The sequence below is a fragment of the Notothenia rossii genome (assembly GCF_949606895.1).
Source record: "Notothenia rossii genome assembly, chromosome: 2".
NCBI classification, from domain to species: Eukaryota; Metazoa; Chordata; class Actinopteri; order Perciformes; family Nototheniidae; genus Notothenia; species Notothenia rossii.
Genome location: NC_136904.1, coordinates 70872955 through 70892608, shown reverse-complemented (window position 1 = coordinate 70892608; position 19654 = coordinate 70872955). Strand labels below are relative to the sequence as shown.

General features: G+C 39.4%; 1 protein-coding gene across 5 annotated transcripts in view; it reads right to left on the bottom strand.

Annotated features, from left to right (window-relative positions):
• The window catches only part of epb41l5 (erythrocyte membrane protein band 4.1 like 5), a 54432-nt gene that overhangs the window by 20307 nt on the left and 14471 nt on the right, over positions 1-19654 (bottom strand). For 3 of the 5 annotated variants that reach the window (XM_079666795.1, XM_079666797.1, XM_079666794.1), the window contains exons 3-15: positions 15983-16087; positions 14505-14547; positions 14110-14188; positions 13722-13766; positions 11795-11847; positions 9378-9498; positions 5727-5814; positions 5512-5600; positions 5330-5398; positions 2187-2375; positions 1253-1359; positions 1055-1073; positions 613-658 (exon numbers count right to left, since the gene is read on the bottom strand). In XM_079666795.1, coding sequence (XP_079522921.1) covers positions 613-658; positions 1055-1073; positions 1253-1359; positions 2187-2375; positions 5330-5398; positions 5512-5600; positions 5727-5814; positions 9378-9498; positions 11795-11847; positions 13722-13766; positions 14110-14188; positions 14505-14547; positions 15983-16087 — 1053 coding nt within the window. Of the gene's footprint in view, positions 1-612; positions 659-1054; positions 1074-1252; positions 1360-2186; positions 2376-5328; positions 5399-5511; positions 5601-5726; positions 5815-9377; positions 9499-11794; positions 11848-13721; positions 13767-14109; positions 14189-14504; positions 14548-15982; positions 16088-19654 lie in introns of all 5 variants that reach the window. The other 2 variants (XM_079666796.1, XM_079666798.1) reach the window with 1 other exon arrangement.

The window sequence follows — 19654 nt, the reverse complement described above, 5'->3', positions numbered from 1 at the left end:
GCACCAGATTGATGCATCTAACTTCAATATTTAAAAAAAAATGTTCCCGGGGGAGCATGCCCCCGGACCCCCCTAGACTAGAGGGTGGTTCACTCCCCACTTATAAAAATAGCACTTTACCACTGCACCCCCTCTAATCTCAGATGCACCCTGAGTCATTTTGTTTAAGTACAGTGAGCCTTTCTAAAATATACAGAAAAGAGACAAACCCACCAGCATTATAGGATATACTATGACTTTGTGCCAAATACTTGTTGCTGATTTAGAGTACTGGCACCTTTTTTATTCCAATTCAAGCACTGGGTAGAAGTGATTGTCACAAAGAAGGATCAGATTGGAAGGTATTGAAAATGTTGAGAAAAGGGAAGGAATTATTATACTTTTCATTGTAAGTTGTCATAGATAGTTCTACACTTTTTTATGTTAGCTGTCACTAGTCATACAAAATAATTATTTGTAAAAGATCTACAATTACTGGCCTTTTATCCTACTTCAATTTAGATTTTTACTTGATACTTTGGGTCTCATTTCTGATTTTCTGTAACTCAGAAATGTTAGTTTTCTGTATAATGGAGTAAGGACTTGAATACACACGGGAATCTTGCTTCTCACCTTGTTTACTCTGCTGGAGCTGAAGCCATTGCCAGAGGTGAGAATCCTGAGCAAAGAAAGACATTTAGATTTTATTCAAAGAACAAATTGTAAACACTTTGCAAGAATTATGAATTACATAAAAGATGAAGGTCTCTTTAAGTCTCCCACAATGCTTTTTCATAGATGTTAAAATGTAATGACAATACTTTTTTCCATTACACTACTTTTACAATTTACCAGGCTTTCCTTGAGCCAGTGTTTGTTTGTGTGTGAGTTACAGCACGTTAAGCACTGTAGAAACTGTTATATGACCTTTGACTAAGTGTTTTCCAGTGCTTGACTTTACAATGTTATTTTAAAAACAGGACTACACAGCAAAGATGCTACAACAATTGATAAGAGTAAGGTAATTTTATCATGAAATGGCATGGTAACATTGTTTAAATATCAGTGTACTCACTCTTGGGGATGGTAAGGTCCTGTGAAAACACAAAGAACAGACAGTTCAGAAAGATTCTAAAATATAAATATACAGAAAGGTAATATCTCACAGTATAAGTTGATAGTATGTTAACAAGTGCTTGTCATGTAATATATTTACGTTTTGATATTGTTATATACACAGCTTTGCAGGAGTGAGTTTGAGTGCTGTCCTCACCTCTGTTCTGCATGGTTCTTCTGGAGTAACGTCGACTGGGCCTTCTCTCGAAAGATGCTGACCGCCTCGCTTTATTGCCCTTGGTTGTCTGATACTCCGTCTTTCCACTGGAAACACAAACAAAAAAATATATTAACACTATAATCGTAAGCCTGATCAATGCAGAATTTAATGCAACAGACATTTTCTTATTATTCTTTGTTAAGTAAAAAAAAAAAAAAGGGCCCAGCATTGACCCCTGGTGAACTCCGGACCCATCAGAGCGATAACCATCTATAAACAACAAAACCCTGTAACCTCTGTGTAAAACCAACATTACTGCCAATGCTAATCCAAACTGGGTTTAAACACACAGAAGGGAGCTAGCTGGCTGCAGCAGCATGTTGACATTGAGTGCCTGCCTTGTACCAATGCAAGTATCTGTGTGTACGCACTTGTTTTTTTACACATCAAACTAGGATTATCTTTGTTTGTAGGTTGAGACAGTACAGAAACAAACACACGGCTCTCTGTGGCATTTAACTTATCAGCATTTAACTTATCAGCATTCAACACACCCATCTCCACACCTCCTACCCTCCCCCTTTAAAGCAATCCCAGCAGCATTTGTTCTCCACGCTTATCTCAACTAGTCTCTTTTTAGGTCACTTGTGCTCAGAATGTGCAGTCCACAAAATGTTTTAAGATACAGCTCAAGAGACGCCTTTGCAGACCATTTACATGAACAATAACCTATAACACACTACAGGAAAGGGAGAACCCCAACAGTATAATAGGGCCCCTATAAATATTGCAAGATAACTTTAATAAGCCCTGTGTATTTTATACAAAAAGATATCCCAAACCTTTTGTACTTACTTGCGCAAGAAAACAAAAAGTGCCTAATTCAAAAGCATCTTTAAACCTTTGATCTGCCTGTACATCATTCTGTTACCTGTATCTGAAGCGTGACCCCATGCGGATGAATCCGGACTGGGCTGAGTTCTTCTGTACCGGCCCTCTCAGCCTAAAGAAGGCATGGTGCTCCACGGCACATTTCCACAGGTGCTTACAGGCCTTAGGGTGGTCCATCCTGAAGACAAAGGTGTGCTCCTGTTCTTTGCCCTGGGAAGGATCGTTTGTCAAATTTGGGCGACACAGAAGAGTTGATAAGTTCTCACTTACAGTAAGAGACATACAACATGTTCTTCACAAGGTGGACATCAGCAGTTAGAGTTTATCCTGCTGATGTTAGAGTTTTATTTATCTATAAAGAAATCCCTTAAAAAGCAAGACAACCATCCTCCAGGTCAGAATGTCGTTCAAGAAAATGTAATAATGCACAGTAAAACATTTTTGGGAAAAGACTGGCATACAACATAGCACTTTAGGACAGAGCTGGGATACAAGAAGTGTGTGTTTGTGTTTGTGTTTGTGTGTGTGTGTTTGTGTGTAGGAGAAAGGTGCATACCAGAAATACCAGAGGGGGCAGGCTTCTTTATTAACCTCACTGACAGACCTCCAGGTTGGACATAAACAGACTCTCCTTCTCTCTCATATACACTAGCCTCTGGGCAGTACAATACTAAGCCTTGTTGCCTTTTGATTTGGAAGCAGCCTCTTTCAGGGCTCAGGCACCGCTTTAGACACAAGTTTTAGGCAGAATAACCTTCTTAGTTTATTGCTTTAAAAAAATTAAAAAGGGACAGACTTTTGGATGCTTTGCTTATTATTTTGTAAAATGTTGAGATATACCTTGTTCAATTGTTTCCTTTTATTCGAAATGCTCAGGGGCCTCATTTATAAAAGGGATATACGCTCAAAAAATGGAGTACGGCAGTTTCTACGCAATGTTTGCGATTTATAAAATACTAACTTGACGGGAAAACGTGCGGTCCTCCACGCAAACTCTAACCCATGAGTACGTACTAAGCACAAAAACGGGAGAGACGAGAAACTGCGACACCGTTGGCAGAAGGAAGAATGGAGAGAAATATGTGGAAATAATACCATAAATAAAATGTTACCTCTCATTTATCATATATGAAGAATTCATTTTCAAACATTGATTAAAGCCAATCTTAAAATGATTTAACAAACGCCTGTTTGAGACTCCTCAGTGCACACAAAAACATAACTGGGAGAAATAAATAAATACGGATATGTTATTTAAAACCGCCTCGAATATGTTGGGTTAATGTTATGAAATGTTTTCTCATAAATGATACGGTAAGCAGGAGGACAGAATTACGTCTAAATGACGCCGTTTTGCATTTCTATAGGTTGTAGATACGAGCATGGTTTTATATAGGCTACTATCATGTTTAATCGTGTTTTATGCCGTTTGCCAAGACTTGATAAGTCGCTCGTAAAAAACAGGAGGTATGGAAACTAAGAACACCATATGTGGTCAATTGTACAGCTAATATAACAACACATTAGTTGTATTTCCCTTAACTGGTGGATATAGAGTTGCTGCGGGGGGGGGGGGGGGGGTCCCAGCTGATCGACAGCTGGGACACAAACCACCAAATACAAAAACATAATTTAGATCCAGTCGTCATGACTCCACTCCGGAGGGATTCCCCGATCATTTCTTACCGTTTCTCATCAAGGGGGGGTCTCCTGTCCCCGGCACAAACACACTGCCTGAGGAAGGCTATGTGTATTTTTTTTGTCATTAACCTTTATCGGACCACTTATTTATTTATTTTGATGACGATCCGACCTCCATGCTGCTACTCTGGTTCAAACTGCATCCACCAAACAATATGATTTATCTCGACCTCCCCAAAATAACCAAAATCTGACGCGGTGTGAGATGTTTTTTTAGCTGTTCTGACGTCATTTCCTGCGATCTTCTCAATGCAGTCAGTCAAAATTAATGAATGAAAGGGTGTTTCTTTGAATATTTATAGGCAAATATGGGCGTTAAGTGAAGCCCGCAAAAGCTGCACCGCAATTTAGAGTCGGTTGTGATTTATAAAAGGGAAACCGGCGTAGACGTGCCGTACGCACTTTCCTCGCCGGTACGCAATGTTTGGTGAGTCGGAAAGTGGCGTAAAATGTATGGACCTATTTTTCGGATTTCTACTACGTAAGCAACCTTCCCACGTCAATCCTACGCACGGCGTTATACATGAGGCCCCAGATATGAAATATACGGTGTATTACAAGCCGTTTTTACAATTTTAGTAATATCAAGTTTTAAATAACTTGCTTTCACTAAGACACTGTGTTCAGATGTTATGTATGATGCTCACAAACGTTGACATTGGTTGTAGGCCTACAAAATGAATCAAATTGTAATTGAAATGACAAAATGGACAATCCAAATCGCATTAAACGCAATAATAAGTAAAATCTAAATATTAGTAATTATTCTGAATTAAATTGTACAGCAACATATATCCCGGGCTACTAATCCTATTCTACAGACTTACAAAAAGATCCTTATTTGGAGCATTTAAATATAATTGTATATTTTATTGTTATAAATGATGTTACTTTTGTTCAAATTGTGCATCTCTCATTAGTAATGAATGACCCATGTGAATAGCTTCCTACACAACGAACAAACAAAATATGTATATTCTTACAAGAGCTGTCTCCCAATAAATACATTCTTAGTCGACCAGCACTAACACTTTGTTTTTCCTGAGAGACAAATTGATTTAATTAAAAGATCTGACGAACTTTCTCCATGTGTTTATACGTTTCTTGGAAATAAGTCATTCAGCATGAAACAATCCACACCTGCTTAAAATGCTTATGATACCATCTATAATTAACTGCTATTAGTTAGTAATTCGCTTACGTTGGGTGATTTAAGTGTGGTAAACACAGTACATTCATTATAATCATTACATCAAATATGTAGGGAGCATTTAGATTGGTCATTCATGTTGTCAAGAGGGATTACTGTGAGTAATGAATGCATGTTTGGCATTTTTAACATTCCACTGTATGCCTAGAATCTGTGTGTGTGTGTGTGTGTGTGTGTGTGTGTGTGTGTGTGTGTGTGTGTGTGTGTGTGTGTGTGTGTGTGTGTGTGTGTGTGTGTGTGTGTGTGTGTGTGTGTGTGTGTGTGTGTTCACCTGGTCATCGTCCTCCACTACCACCAGAGTCAGTTTGCTCTTCTTGAAATCCAGACAGGTGATCTTGGGCCTACAAAACACATATGTCCAAAACAAATAAACACAAAGAGAGGGAGGATTGATGAAATCTGAAACATGTGTTTCTTTTAAGGATACAAATAAATGAAAAATAAACAAACATACCAGAAGAAGAGCCCGATCTTTGTTTCTCCTTCAAACACCAGAACTCCAGTGGGTGTCAAACCCAGACTGTACTCGTTGCCATCTCTAGCCTGCAGAAAAAAAGAAGATATTGTTAGCCTCTCGCATATTCTTTTTCACTTCCCCTCTTTCATAGAGGGCACTTCCAATTCAGGTTGTACAGTACATGCTAGTGAGAAAGAGTGAGTGGCAGTTACCTTGACCATATGCATGTCCACCCCATACATTTCCAGCCACTTGGCTTTATTCAGGTAGTTAATTTCAGCTTGGGCCGGCATCTGACCTCTGAAGGAGAGGAGGGGAGGAGGGGTGGAGGGGAGGAGAAACAACATGGTTGACGTTGTGCACGATCAAAAACACAATGGAAGCTTCAAGCCACAAGAATTGAAAGCAGAAGTAACCATGCAGTGATGAGACGCAGAATGTGCAGTAGTTTAGTTATAGTAAAACGGCTACTTCTCTGTAATAAAATACATTATTGGAACCATAATATTCACTATCGGCCTAAATATTAAACACCTGGGTTGAGTATCGTGAGTCTGATAGAGAGAATCCATCAGGAGTAAGAAGAAGAAAAAAAAAAAGATCATTAAATAAATATATATTTTAGGGATGCACCGAATATTCGGCCGCCGAAAATTATCGGCCGAAAATGGTTAAAAAGGCTCTTTCGGCCGAAAGGGTTTTAGCACCGAAAAAATATCACCGAATGTCAGAGAACAGGGTTACGTTGGTAAGCTAACGTGTTGTTGTGATGACGTAATCAAAACGCAGCGACAAGCACGGCGCGCGACCATGCTCGCGGCTGGCTCACAGCCAACATGTCTGCCGCTTGGAGATATTTAAAAATATCAGAGAAAGAGGCGCGGATTGCGATTTGTAAAACGTGTTCAGCTGACATTTCTCGAGGGGGTGTAACTGCAAAGACTTTCACCACTTCGGGATTACTCCACCACTTGAAATCAAAACACCCGGACAAATATGCGGAGTAAGATCAAATCACAAGCACTGACAGCGAGAGACTGTTCAGCGCTGCCTCTCATGTGCTTGATGAGAAGAGGAACAGACTTATGGCTGATAAAGCAGAGAAGCTAATGTTCATTAAAAAGAACCTCCCACTTTTCCTTAATAAGTAGACAAGGCTGGTTTATCATAAGCTTATCTAGTTCTACATGTCTACTCTATACCCACTTTCCTGAACAATTTTCATTGTGAGTTATAATTCACCATCTCAGGTTATCATTAGGGGGAAATGACAGCAGCACAGTGTTCAATATATTGTACTTTCGGTATCTAAATGATACAATGTTGTTTACATTGCTCATGAGGACAGACCACCTTATTTGCAGATTCTTGAAATTGTAATTTAATTTTTAATTGATTGTGGATTTTGTATCCAGTTTTCACTTTATGTATCTTTATACAATGTGTACTACTTTACTTATGAGGACAGACAGCCTTATTTAGATTCTTGAAATTCAATTGTAATTTCATTTGTAAATCGTTACATTCATGTGGATTTATCCATTTTGCACATTTGTATGCATGCACTTATAGGTGCATTTGTTGTTGTTGAAGCCCTGGCTGTTACAGTCTTTATTTACACTATTTTGTTGTAGGCCTACTGGCCTAGATGTTTATGCAGTTTTAAAGCACCTTGGCTTTGTTCTGAATGCACTTTGTTGTAGTTATCCTACAGAGAAAAGAAAATGCACTTGACTTGGAATTAATGTACTATATGCATTCAAAAGTGCTGAATAAATGTTTTATGGACCCATACTAGTGATTATTATTTAAGTTAAGTTTTGCCATAATCATGTCTTTTTCCATAATCAGGAAGCTGAACAACATTGCTAAAAAATGTATACATTATATATATTTCTATTAATCATTTTCGGCCTTTCGGTATCGGTTTCGGCCAAGAATTTCCCATTCGGTGCACCCCTAATATATTTATAGAACCATGTCATGTTGAAACCAGGCTTGAATTTTCGTCATTTTAGGGGCAAGGCCATTTGGTCTTTGGTGTCACACATTGTTTTAGGGCACAAAGGCCACATGCCAGGGCACAAAGGCCATTGAGGGAAAAATTGGGATTTGGAGCTTACAAATAAATAACTTTACTTTCTGATAAGAAAAAAACACGAATGACATGGAAAACCAATCACTTTTTTAATATCAATAATGTCAAACATTATAATCATATAAGCCTATGCCTCCTTAGTATTAGCGTATATAAGATGAAATACTCTACTTTGAATAATTAGTATTTGGTATGTTTTCCATCTACTACTTCTCCCATTCACAAATCCAAAATCAAATCAAAAATTCTATTAATATGTAACAAATATATTCCATTTCATAGCAGAAGAAACAGCCTTCAAGGGTCAAACTCTGCATACATCATTCAGCAGTGCACAGTGAAGCTCCAACATTCAACTGTATGCACAAGCAATACATTGAAATGGAAAAGTGTGTGTGTGTGTGTGTGTGTGTGTGTGTGTGTGTGTGTGTGTGTGTGTGTGTGTGTGTGTGTGTGTGTGTGTGTGTGTGTGTGTGTGTGTGTGTGTGTGTGTGTGTGTGTGTGTGTGTGTGTGTCCGAGAGTCTCTTTAATAAATGTGTTCAACTCGAGCGTCATGGCGAATACAGTCGCTGCTTTATTTCTGTCTTTAGGACGTTGTTGTGAGTGTGGACGCAGCAGCTACAGGTTAGTTTAGCCTGATCGATCCGGTCTCCATTCAGAAAACACCCATTTTAAAAAGGTTGTCTGCAGAATTGTCAAAGCATTAATTCATGGTTTTTACTAACCGGTATCAGTATGTAGTTACTTCGGCATCATTTTGAAATGTGTATTACAATTAAATCACTGTAAAATATGTTAATTTTGTTGTAGTTGGTTTCTACCACAGTATTTACATGGATATAAGCCCCGCCCCCTCTCCAGGGCATCCAGTTTGAATGACAGGAGTAAAAACAGCTGACAGCCGCGGTGAAACTGCAGCGATTAGAGCAATGTGAATATTCGCATCGCGTCCGTTGTGAACGCAGCATAATGCAGTTTAGAGACCAGACCACTGCTCTGACGCTTTTAAAGCAACTTCGAGATTTTAACAGTGTGAGGGGCACAAAGGCCATGGTGGCTGTAGGACGTACAATTATTTGTGGGGCATAACGGCTGACCGAGGGGCAACGACGGCCATGGCCATCATGGCCGCCGTGAAATTCCTACCCTGGTTGCAACACAATGTGCATGCATGTGTTCCTATGGTAACACTACATATTGAATAGAAACATAAATGTTAGAGCCATTTTATGTTGTTGTGAATAAGTCAAGTAATGTTGTCTCCTAGTGGCAACATATGGCATCAAGGGAATAAAAGAAGACTACAATTCCCAAATTGACCTTTTTTTAAGAAACACAGATCTGTGCGGAATACCAAAGAGACCTGTGAGGAAGACGCCGTTTAGAAACAGTTGTTAACTGTTTAATTATTTCACGCTCAATATAACAGAAGGAAAGACAATCTAAGTTTGTTTATCATGTTCTCGAGTTTTGCCTCTTGTTTTGATTTGACAATTGTAAAGGTCTATTTCGTTTGTTGAATGGGAGTGGAAGTTATTTTATATTATTTTGACCACGAGCCACCATCAGAAGCTAGACAAGTCTTCAGAACTGTGGGTAACAATAATACATTAAAAGATACTGCCTTAAAAATATCTGATTAAAGAAGTCTAAGTCCTTTAAGAAAACAAAGAAAGTAAGGAGCGCTACTTGTTGTTACCCTCTTGGAAAACATGTACTTAAATATAAATAGAAGTAAAAAAATAGTTTTCGTGACATGCTGACCTGCAATCCTTCCATCCGTTGTATATTGCTAGCTCCACGTCCTCCGTCTGGTTGGGGATGAAGCGAAATTCTGACACCAGGTCCAGATTATGTTCTAATGGGTCACAATCGCCAAGTTCAGCTGAAATACACAAAAATAAACACTTTAAGACACACAGGTTCACCACATATATTTGTAGTTTAGTGGCTGTAGGGATGTTAATGCACTGATCTACCAATCAGTGGGTCAGTGGTTCGATCCCAACCCCAGCAGTCCTATCCAATAGGAATGTATACGGTATTTAGGTGTATGTAAATTGCTTGGAAGAGGAAGCCTAGGAGAGTGCCTGATATTGTCGTAGCAGTTAATCCTAACCAACCTTATAATAAAGAAATCATCCGTTAAAGCTAGCGCACACAATGTAATGTACTGTTGCGTCACGTCAGAGGTCATAGATATTAAGGTGACAAAAAGACAAATCCAGAAAGGAAAAAAACTAAAATCTTTCCTAGATAAGAAGGATAATGGTGCGTTGAAAGGGAAGTGAAAAAAATAATCTTATCTCTGGTATGTGGTGTAGAGAAACAGGACAGACTGAAAAGGCTTGGTTCTGATTACATGTTGCAGTGCCTGGGCAGATAAGAGAAACTAGGACCTCACTGTTTAAACAGTCCAGCTGTGAGCATAGCTTCAAGTTATAGACGAGAGGGAAAAAAACGATTTGATCCTTTCCCTATCCCGGCGACTGTCAGTGGACCAACACATCATTCTGAATGAAGGAAAAAGAAGGGAAGAAGCTGAACCGAAGGAAAGAGAGAAGACAGAGAGGGTGCTGGATTAGGGGGCCTCCGAAGAGGATGGAGCACTAATGAGCTGGCATTTACCCCACAGCCACTGTGTGTGGATGTGTGTGTGTTCAAGAGTTTGTGCACGCAATCTCATTCCATTTAGTGTCTCTAATGAATCAAACTTGGTTCCTCTGAGGCAGCACTTGTTGTATTGCTCTTGCAGTCAAAAGCTACATTTCTTAGTATTAGAAAGAGTACATATGTGCCCCATTATTTTCTGCATTTGTAAATGTAACCGTATTGCAGGTATGGAAACACAAATTGCTCTGATTAATCTTAACGTTACACTGAAGTTTGATAAGCAAATGTTGCCAGGAAACAGGAGATAATGTTTCTTCCTATGCATACACTTTACTTGACACTATTACTTCATTCATAAAAGTGAGAGGAACAGGGGTATGAAACATGTTGAGACCAAAGTAATGGTTTTGCTGTAAACTATATTTAGAGCCCACTAAATATAATATATTTCATCATATTAGGGAACAAACAGACTAAATATAGCATAGAATAGAATCATGTAATGTCATTATACATGTACAATGAAAGAAGAAAAGCTTTAAAAAAGGTGCCATCAAAACAAAAGCAACACAACACAAGACAACAAATACACGCAGCATACATACTTATGTAGGAATAAAGTGCAGTAATTATTTCAAGGGTTATAACAAATTAAATGTAATACATAATAATAGTAGGGATAGGCTGTATTGTAGAATTTACAAGAAGCACAATCAAGAATTTGGTATCTATACACTTATAAGATATTTGAAAAAATGATGGCATTTGGGACATAAGGGGACAATAAAACCAATTGGAAGTGAGCCAGGCGTACATTTTAGCAGTAGCCAAACAGTGGTACTCAATCACATTGACGTGGCGTCCTCTTGGCCTCATTTACTTATTAACAATCATAAGGTGCTTAAAGTTGTAAATGTGTTAAAAGCTGAATTGTCCATTCATTTGGATGAGCCGAGAGCGGACGTGACGCTTCAAAAAGGGACTTGAATGAAAACGCAAGCATGCGTGCTCTATGGGTTCAGATCGGGAAATGTTTGGGGGTCAGGGGAGTTTTGTGCCTCTAAGCAACTTCCATAGGAATGAACGGGCTCTTCCTCCAACACTGTATCTAGTTATCTTCATACATTGATGGGCCACTCAGCAGGGATTATGAGTAAAGGACTGTCTGGTGAGTAGTGGGCTCCTCAATTATGATTTGGGGACATACGTTATAGCTTTAACAGTTACAAAGTAGGTTCAGGGGTTAGGAACTTTACCAGATTCAAGCCATATGGACAAACATAAAGTAGCTTGTAGGAAAGGGACTTAGTCACTGCAGATTGAAAACCACCAGACTACTTGGTGTGTGAGTGTATTGTGCTAGAACCTAAAACTGAAGCTTGACTGACTCACACCACACTCACTTGTCTAAGCAGAAGCTGTATTTTGGTGGCCTCTGTGCAGTGAACACAGTTCATATCTCAGCTCTGCTGAGGAGTGTGCACCGCAGCATACCAAATAATGGCAGCTATTACAGAGGTGAACCCAATTAACAAACACACAGATGGAGAGAAGCCTGTTGTGCTTACCCTGTAACGAGAAGGAAGCCAACTCCACCGCTGTGTCAAACGGACATTCTAGCCTGAAAACAAAGACAGGGGGAGAGTCAGACATAGCAACATCAATAAAGATAAAACACAACCATAGGCCATTAAAATCTTCCCATTGTTCTTCACTGAGGCCTATTTGTGTAGTATAAGTCAGCCGAACAATGCAAACATCTTTCCTTTTTGTAGTAAAATGTACACTTATGTTCCATTCTACTTATCGACAAAGGTTTATAATTCAATCTGTTCCCCAACATGTAATCCCTGTAAGCCTCTTATAGTAACATGGCAGTACACCTCATGTTTAGAGGGATAATTACTGATGATGGCAGTACAGTGTATTGTCCTGCTCAAGTCTTAGTAGATAGTAGTGTGAAATAGGGCTGAGCGATATATCGTGTCATGGCGATAACCGCGATATGCGCATGCGCGATATTCACATCGCAGGGACGTGCGATTTAAAAAAAATATATATGTTTAGGACGTGCGATATTAAGTAGGTAAATTAACTCAAACACGTCATGTCGCAATTATTTTGCTGCTTGCTACAAAAGGGAAACGTACGCGGCTCTCATGTCAGGGTTACTTGAGTGAGTGACATGCAGGCTCTGCATGCGCAGCAAACCACCAATCACAATCATTCTTGATCAGATCACAGCAGGCCCCGCCCCGCTAGTTTGCAGACCATCAAAACACCGGTAAAAAATGAGCGAGGCACAGGAGGACAATACCGGAGAGAATGAAGATTTACTTCCAAAAAGAAAAGCAACATCTGCCATCTGGAACTATTTTGGATACAAAAAGGTTCTTCTCTTCTTCATTCACAGATGAACCCCCTTATTTGAGGGTAAGCAACATGCATTATCATGACATGTTAGATCATGACTTAAGGTATGATGAGTCAACCAGTTAAGATCCAGACGTCCGTGACTAAAATCCTTCATCCGGTTAAATATAGTTAAAAAAAAACGCAATATATATCGTAGGGGAAGAAAATATAGCAATGTCAGTTTCTTTCAATATCGTGCAGCCCTAGTGTGAAATACTTGGTTAAATGGCAGGACAGATGGGCAACGAGTCAGAATTTTAGCCCTTCCGATTCCTTCATCTCGAAGTCAACACATTTTGAGTGGTTAGATGCTTGAAATAAGGTCTCTGCTTAACAAAGAGATTTCAACGTTGTATTTCTACGACATAAAATATTTCAGTAAATATCCCACTGATGGATATTCAAACCTTTTTATCTTAAAACGTCTGTTGCCAACGAGTGGCTTAATGACACAAAGGCCCATTCCCAAACTGGTTCCACAAAGCTAATTTAATCTTTTTTAGTTTATAGCTTTTGACTTCTAGTGATTGCATTTATGCTTCAAAATCATACACTCTTTGTTCAGCAGGATAATATCAACAAATCAACACAACTTTTAAATATCATAAGCGCGTGTTAGCCAAAGTGTTTTTCTGCAATATTCCAATGGAAAAATGTAAGTTTTCTTTGTCGTGAGAACATGCTAGCTTGCGATGCTAACTTCCTGTTCAGACTAAAACAATATGTCATCACTGCACCAATCTATTACTGTTAATGGGCCAATAAAATGTTGACTTTGTTTTGGTTTTGTACACTGTGCAGGGCTATGTAAACCACTCTGAGTGTGTGAACTAACATGTAAGCAAGTAGTCAAAAATTCAAGGCTGTTTCAATTATTGGATAAGTGATTTTTTTAATGGAATTTCTAGAATTGTACTGTAGATCATTATTATTTGATGTGAAAGGTTTATTTTCTACTGCCAACTGAAAGAATATTTAACTGTCAAGCTACAACCACGTAATGGCTCATTTATTTGGAGTATCGTGGGAACTGATTAATTGATATGGGAGGCAGTTAAAAGTTAAAAGGAAATTACTTACTTGCCACTGAGGATATCTTGCTTTAACTGCAACACAAAAAGGTATCTGAAAAAAATTAAACAGTTAAATATGTTCATCAAATGAGTCGGAAAATAATTCAGGCTTAAGAAGTCGCATGGTACACAGAGGTCAAATACATTTTGTGTATGGATCAATGGATAAGTATCCCCAAAAGATCCTTCTTACAACCCCTAAAGTAGAGGTGGATCTAATCTAAACACAGTTAAGTAATCTTGCAGGAACCACACATAATACTGACTTTCTTTAAGATGTATTAGATTTACAGATTTTCAATATAAAGAACCTTGAAACAACCAGATTACTTTGGCTTTAAATTGTGAGTTCCAGGAAAAGCAAGGCTAGCGATTCAGATGTTTGTGTAACTGACCTGGTGAGCTCCTCGTGCAGGTTGTTGGGTTCTGAGGAGTAAAACTTAACTCTCAGGTGAAGGCAGTATGGTGGTCCAACTGGAAGACACGTTGAATATACAGCTCAATAAATTGAATCAAGCTCAACAATCATATATGATTTCATTTGGTAACTAAAAAAAACAAGGTGAAATTGTTTTTGAATAAACTTCTCTTCAAGACCAGATACATAACCACATTCACTTACAAACACATTGTGATATACAAGGACAAATAATGTACACTTCTGCCTAATCATACAGAAGTGTACACAGCACAGTTATTTACATAATATGTTTACAGATAAAGTTAGTAATCATGCATATTAGGGGGAGGGGAGAATACATTGATAGAGGGTGTGACTCCGTGTACTTACTTTTCACTTGCTTTTTGATACTCTTTGTAATGTCAAGCCAGTGCTGAAATGACATAAAAGGCAATAGCAATTGTTTTTAAAAAGAGATCAATATCAAAAACAATTTAATGTAACAAGTAGTCCACTTCTCCACAACAATTTTACCAGCCTTTATTCCATTTTTAAACATTTAATATGTATATGTGCAGCTGAATGAAATGGTTGGTTATGTAAATGAAGAGCAGTGAGGTCACACTTACTCACTAAAGTCATTATTCTGTGCTTGATTTTTCATGAAAATCAGGCTCTATGAGGCATGAGAAATGTCAAGGAGAGGCGGTGCATATGTAAGTTAGAGAGAGCGAGAGATAACAGAGGAACTTTCTAGTCTCCTCTCCCCCACATTCTTTACCACAACCCTCCCCCTCTTTCTCTCTCTCTCTCTCTCTCTTTTCAGTGTCCCTCCCTTCAGTTCCATCCTCCCACCAGCTTTCCTTCCTTCACACAGTATCAGGGTGAAGGAACAGGGTCACTGGCAGAGCAATGACTTAAAACGGTTTGTCTCCCAGCACAGCCTGACTCCCAGAGTGCCATAACCAATCCCTTTAGCCGATCGCTGGCAGGGAAAGTCCCTGCCTAAAGCTCCCCTTCAAGCGGGTGAGTGGTGATTTGGACTGAAATCTCAAGTCTGGCTGTGAGCAGCAGCAGCAGCGGCAGCAGCAGCAGCAGCAGCAGAGAAAACTCCACGGCTTGGTGAAATGTAAACTAACATTACTGAACACCGTTTATTTGAAGATATAAAGGAGGGATTTAGATATTTTTGCAAAAATGTTCTTTTAGCATTCAAAATATATTATAAGGATCATGGTGTGATTGTTTAAAAAGAAGATCTGTACCAAATAAATGTTTCCTTAAAGAAGACTTTTTGGTCATTATCAGCTGTCATAATTGTGTATTACGCCTCTACTGTACTGTGACATGTTTTAATGTTCAAAAAGGTCTTTATTGTTCTCATACTTCCTGTGCTGCAGCACCTCTTTTCACACTCTGTCTGAAACCAGAGCCCAGTCTGCTCTGCTTGGCCAGCTCTGTTATGATCGGTCAAACCCTTAGAAATGTTCCGCCCCGTAGCCTATCACGTCAAATGTGTTGGTGCGCTAGCCAATAGAAGTGCAAGTGTTTTATAGTGATGTCATTATGTTATAGGAAGTAAAAAAAGGAGTCCAACGGAGGCGTTTCAGGCAGGGGAAGGGAACTTTGAGATTTGCACACAAACCTATACAACATACTACAGGAAATGGAAAACTTCAAAAAGCATATTATGACCCCTTTAACATTTCAATAATTCTGCAGCACTAATGGATACAATAATGAGGAGTTGAGGAAAGTGGATATTAGGATTGATTACAGGTAACAAAATCACAGGAACAGTGAAAGTATCCAAATAAGATGTTTAAAAGAATGAGAGATTTTTGTTTAAGGTGTATTTTCATTCTTACCGCCACTTGTGCAGAGTCCATGAAGCGCAGCCCGAAATAGTCTTTCTCTACGATGTCCAGATGGTACATGATCTGGTCAAACAGCTCCTCACCTTTGGCTTTTTTCTGAACCGAATAAACAGAGTATATATATGAGTGAGAAATGTAGGGTCATGAAGGAAACACAAGATCAGTGATGCAAACACAGGTATGGTGAAAAAAGAGAGAACTATCCGAAGCAGAAAGAAACAGCGTAATATACCATCTGACAAAGGCCTGTGCTATAATGCTTCAATTAACTGGCTATTCTTTATAATATACTCAGATCAATAGGAGACAGAGATTTTAAGTTATAAATCAAGGGTTTTTATTATTATTTACAGCAGGGGTGGGGAACCTTTTTCCTTTCAATTTTTACAACATCCTCCGAGGTCCCTACAAATTATTGAAATCAATCTCTGCTTAAAAAAACTAAAATCACAGACAATTCATTTTGCCTTTCTTTCATGCTGTGCAAAGAAAACGCAACCTCTTAATCCAGATATCTTACCATGACTCGCGCATGCACGCATGCATGCATGCATGCACGCATGCACGGTGTGGCATGACCACCAAAACAGAAAGATATGGACACAAGATGTGTGCAAATGTACTTAGTATCCATGTGAACATGATTTAAGTGGGGGGGACCTAATCTTCTCTAGGGGGGTCCGGGGGCATGCTCCCCCGGGCAGATTTTTTTTTAAATATTGAAGTTAAAAGCATCAATCTGGTGCACTTTGAGAACATCATGAGCAGATTTATGGGTACATCTTTCAACACCCATTTGAAACAGAACTGTAAGCAGCTTTTTCTTTTTGGATATTTTACAAATCACTCCCCTTTTAAACTCTATTCTTGTTATTTTTAACAACTTTTTTGTTACTGTCATTTAGTATTTTATACCTGTTTTTCATTTAGTCTCTAATGTCTCATTAATAATTATAATGATCATATCAAGGTGTGCCTTAACCTCACTGAGCTGAGGTTATTTGAGCCTCTCAGGAGAGAGCTCTCTTCCACCTGGTTGTAGAAAAGCTCTTTAAATTCGTTAGCATAGATGCTAATAACAACAGATCGCCACTGTGCTTACAACTAAAGACACAGCCACGCAAACACTGCGGCATGTGTACAGCTCCTTATGGGTACTGCAATATTTGAAGAGCTGGAGCGGCGTTCCGGTGCCCTCCGTAAGCACTCAAGTCTAGTCTACACACTCCTTTCAGACGAGACATAACCACGTGAAGACACGTTACGCTCGTGTTGTGTTCAAAGAACCTGTCCTTGGCCAGGAAAAACAGGCACTCGCTTGTTTAATTATTTTGCGATCTAGATTTCTTCTTCTTTTTTGAAGTGAGAAGTTGTCCGTCAGTCGGACGGACTAACGGACGGACTAACGGACGAACTGACGGACCCCCACCCCCCCCCCCAAAACGAAAACTCTTCGGTTCTCCACGAATTACACAAGTCACCCAAAGCAGCTTTAAAAAAGCGGGCGGCGCCGAAAAGCGACTAATTTGCATCACTGCAAGATGTAAACAAATGTTATTAGAAAGAAGTTTAAAGTGTGAATATTGAAAGTATTAATATTGATATAGTCAAGAAGTGTAAGCAGCATCCAAATTCTAGCTAAGGAAGAAATGGGTAGTCTACGGATTGCCAGTCCTGGAGATGAGGTCCACTTATCGCATTCCTCTGAAGACCTATTTTTTTCTCTTATTTAACCTGCGACAAAACATTGTTAGGTGCAGAGCTTAAAACTGGGAAAAAGTGTGCTCCGATTTGTGTTTCATGGATTTGCATAGAGAGAAATGAGAACATATTAACATGAAGTACGCCAAGTTTGAAACAGGTGTGGTCCTTTCTGACAAGGCCGTACCAGTCACTGCCTGTGTTCAGTCTGGGACTGGGAGATCTCTCCCTCACATGCACACACATCCAAATTCCCATGAGGCACAGTGACAGAGTTGCCATGGTTACGGGGGCTGAAGTGCCCCAGACACCAGGAGCTGAGGGGAAGTGGGGTGGCTGGAGGTATCATGTGATCATCTGGCTCTGTGAGCCCTTCACTAAATCAGGAAAAAATGCCATCCAGGATCAGAGTGAATTTTCTTCTTTTTAGTACTCTGGTTGTTTTACTGCCTTTCATTTAAATAAATACAGTATGAGCTCTTGCATATGATTTAAGGTTTTAACCTAGGCACTATTTTTCAAGAAGACCACTGTTCTCCCTAGCAAACTCAACATGTCAGTTTTTTCAAAATTCCTACAATTTTGCCTTTATGCTTCCGGCACCAATTTGTAAGCGCTGCGGAAGATGGCTTTAACAATGTCATCATTAAGACTTTCTTAGATTGTCTCAGAAGAACAAACTTCCTGAGCTTTTCCCCATCAATTTGCAATGCAGTAAAAGAGGCCACACACTCTTCGGCCAATGTAATGTAGCAGCGATGCGTTCCGATGCACTGGAGCATGAGTCTACATCAGACTCTCCAAAAGATGGAACAAGAGCAATGTGTTTTCTGAATCCATTTTGTCCTGGCACTGAGATGATAAGAGTTTTCTTGCAACAACTACAGTTGCAAAAAATGTTTTACATTAGCGTGTTAGAACCTTCAGAACAAAAACATCCACAATCCACAATGTTTTCCCTTTGACCGCTCATGTGAACATCGAGTCCCCATATAGAATGCAGAGAAATGGTCATGGCATCCATGTGACTGGCCTCTGAAGGTATCCCTTCAGTAAATCACCGGGGTGTAAGGAGTTTTTTTGTCCACTTGTTTAATGACACACTAACTGTTGCAACAACTAAATACTGTAACTCTAGCAATGGGCATGGACCCAGGTCAGTACAAACTCAGATTATTTGGGATTTTGTTCTATATTAACATGAGCAGACACTTTTCCCCATATTTATAATGCCTCAATTCACTGAGCTTTAATGTACTTCAACGCTGATGTTGGTATCAGAGCTGTATCCTGTTTGTTCCATTTTTGGGAAGTTATATTAGCTGCTTTTAAGGTAGATTTCACTAACTATATGCAATATTTTCTTGCAAAAATTAGCAATAAATCACTGTGTAGAAGAAAAAAAAAAAAACTTTTTTCTCACAGACCCCAAGAGAGCTCCTAGGCAGCTGAGGGGGGGCTGGGCCCATGCTAGCTGGCATAGTTGACAAGGCATACCGCACCCCTACAGTACCCAGGGAGAGAGTACAAAGGACTCATTGTGTTTGTGTGTGTGTGCATGTGTGCTGCACTCAAGGCCTTGTTATACTGCCTGCAGTATTGTTGGGCTGTTTGCAGTCTTCCTGCCAGCCTGCGAGCACACAGATCCGTCTCTCAGACACTGTGCGTCACAATGTTCAAGTTACAATTGAGGTGTTTAGCTGATGCTCTTATCTACTGCAATTTACAACTCCATTCAAATCATTGGGCGTAGTAATGCAGCCTGGGGCAAAACACAATGTGGAAGGTGGAAGACTAGCGGATTTTAAGAAGGAAAATCATGTTGTTTGTTTATTCTACACACATGCCTGTCCATTTATAGCAGAGAGTGGTGCAGGAATGAGTCTTAAAACCGAGGAATTGAGTTAGCATTTTAGCACTTGCGGGTCCCCTCGTCTTAAATTTTAGTTTAAGACGAGGGAT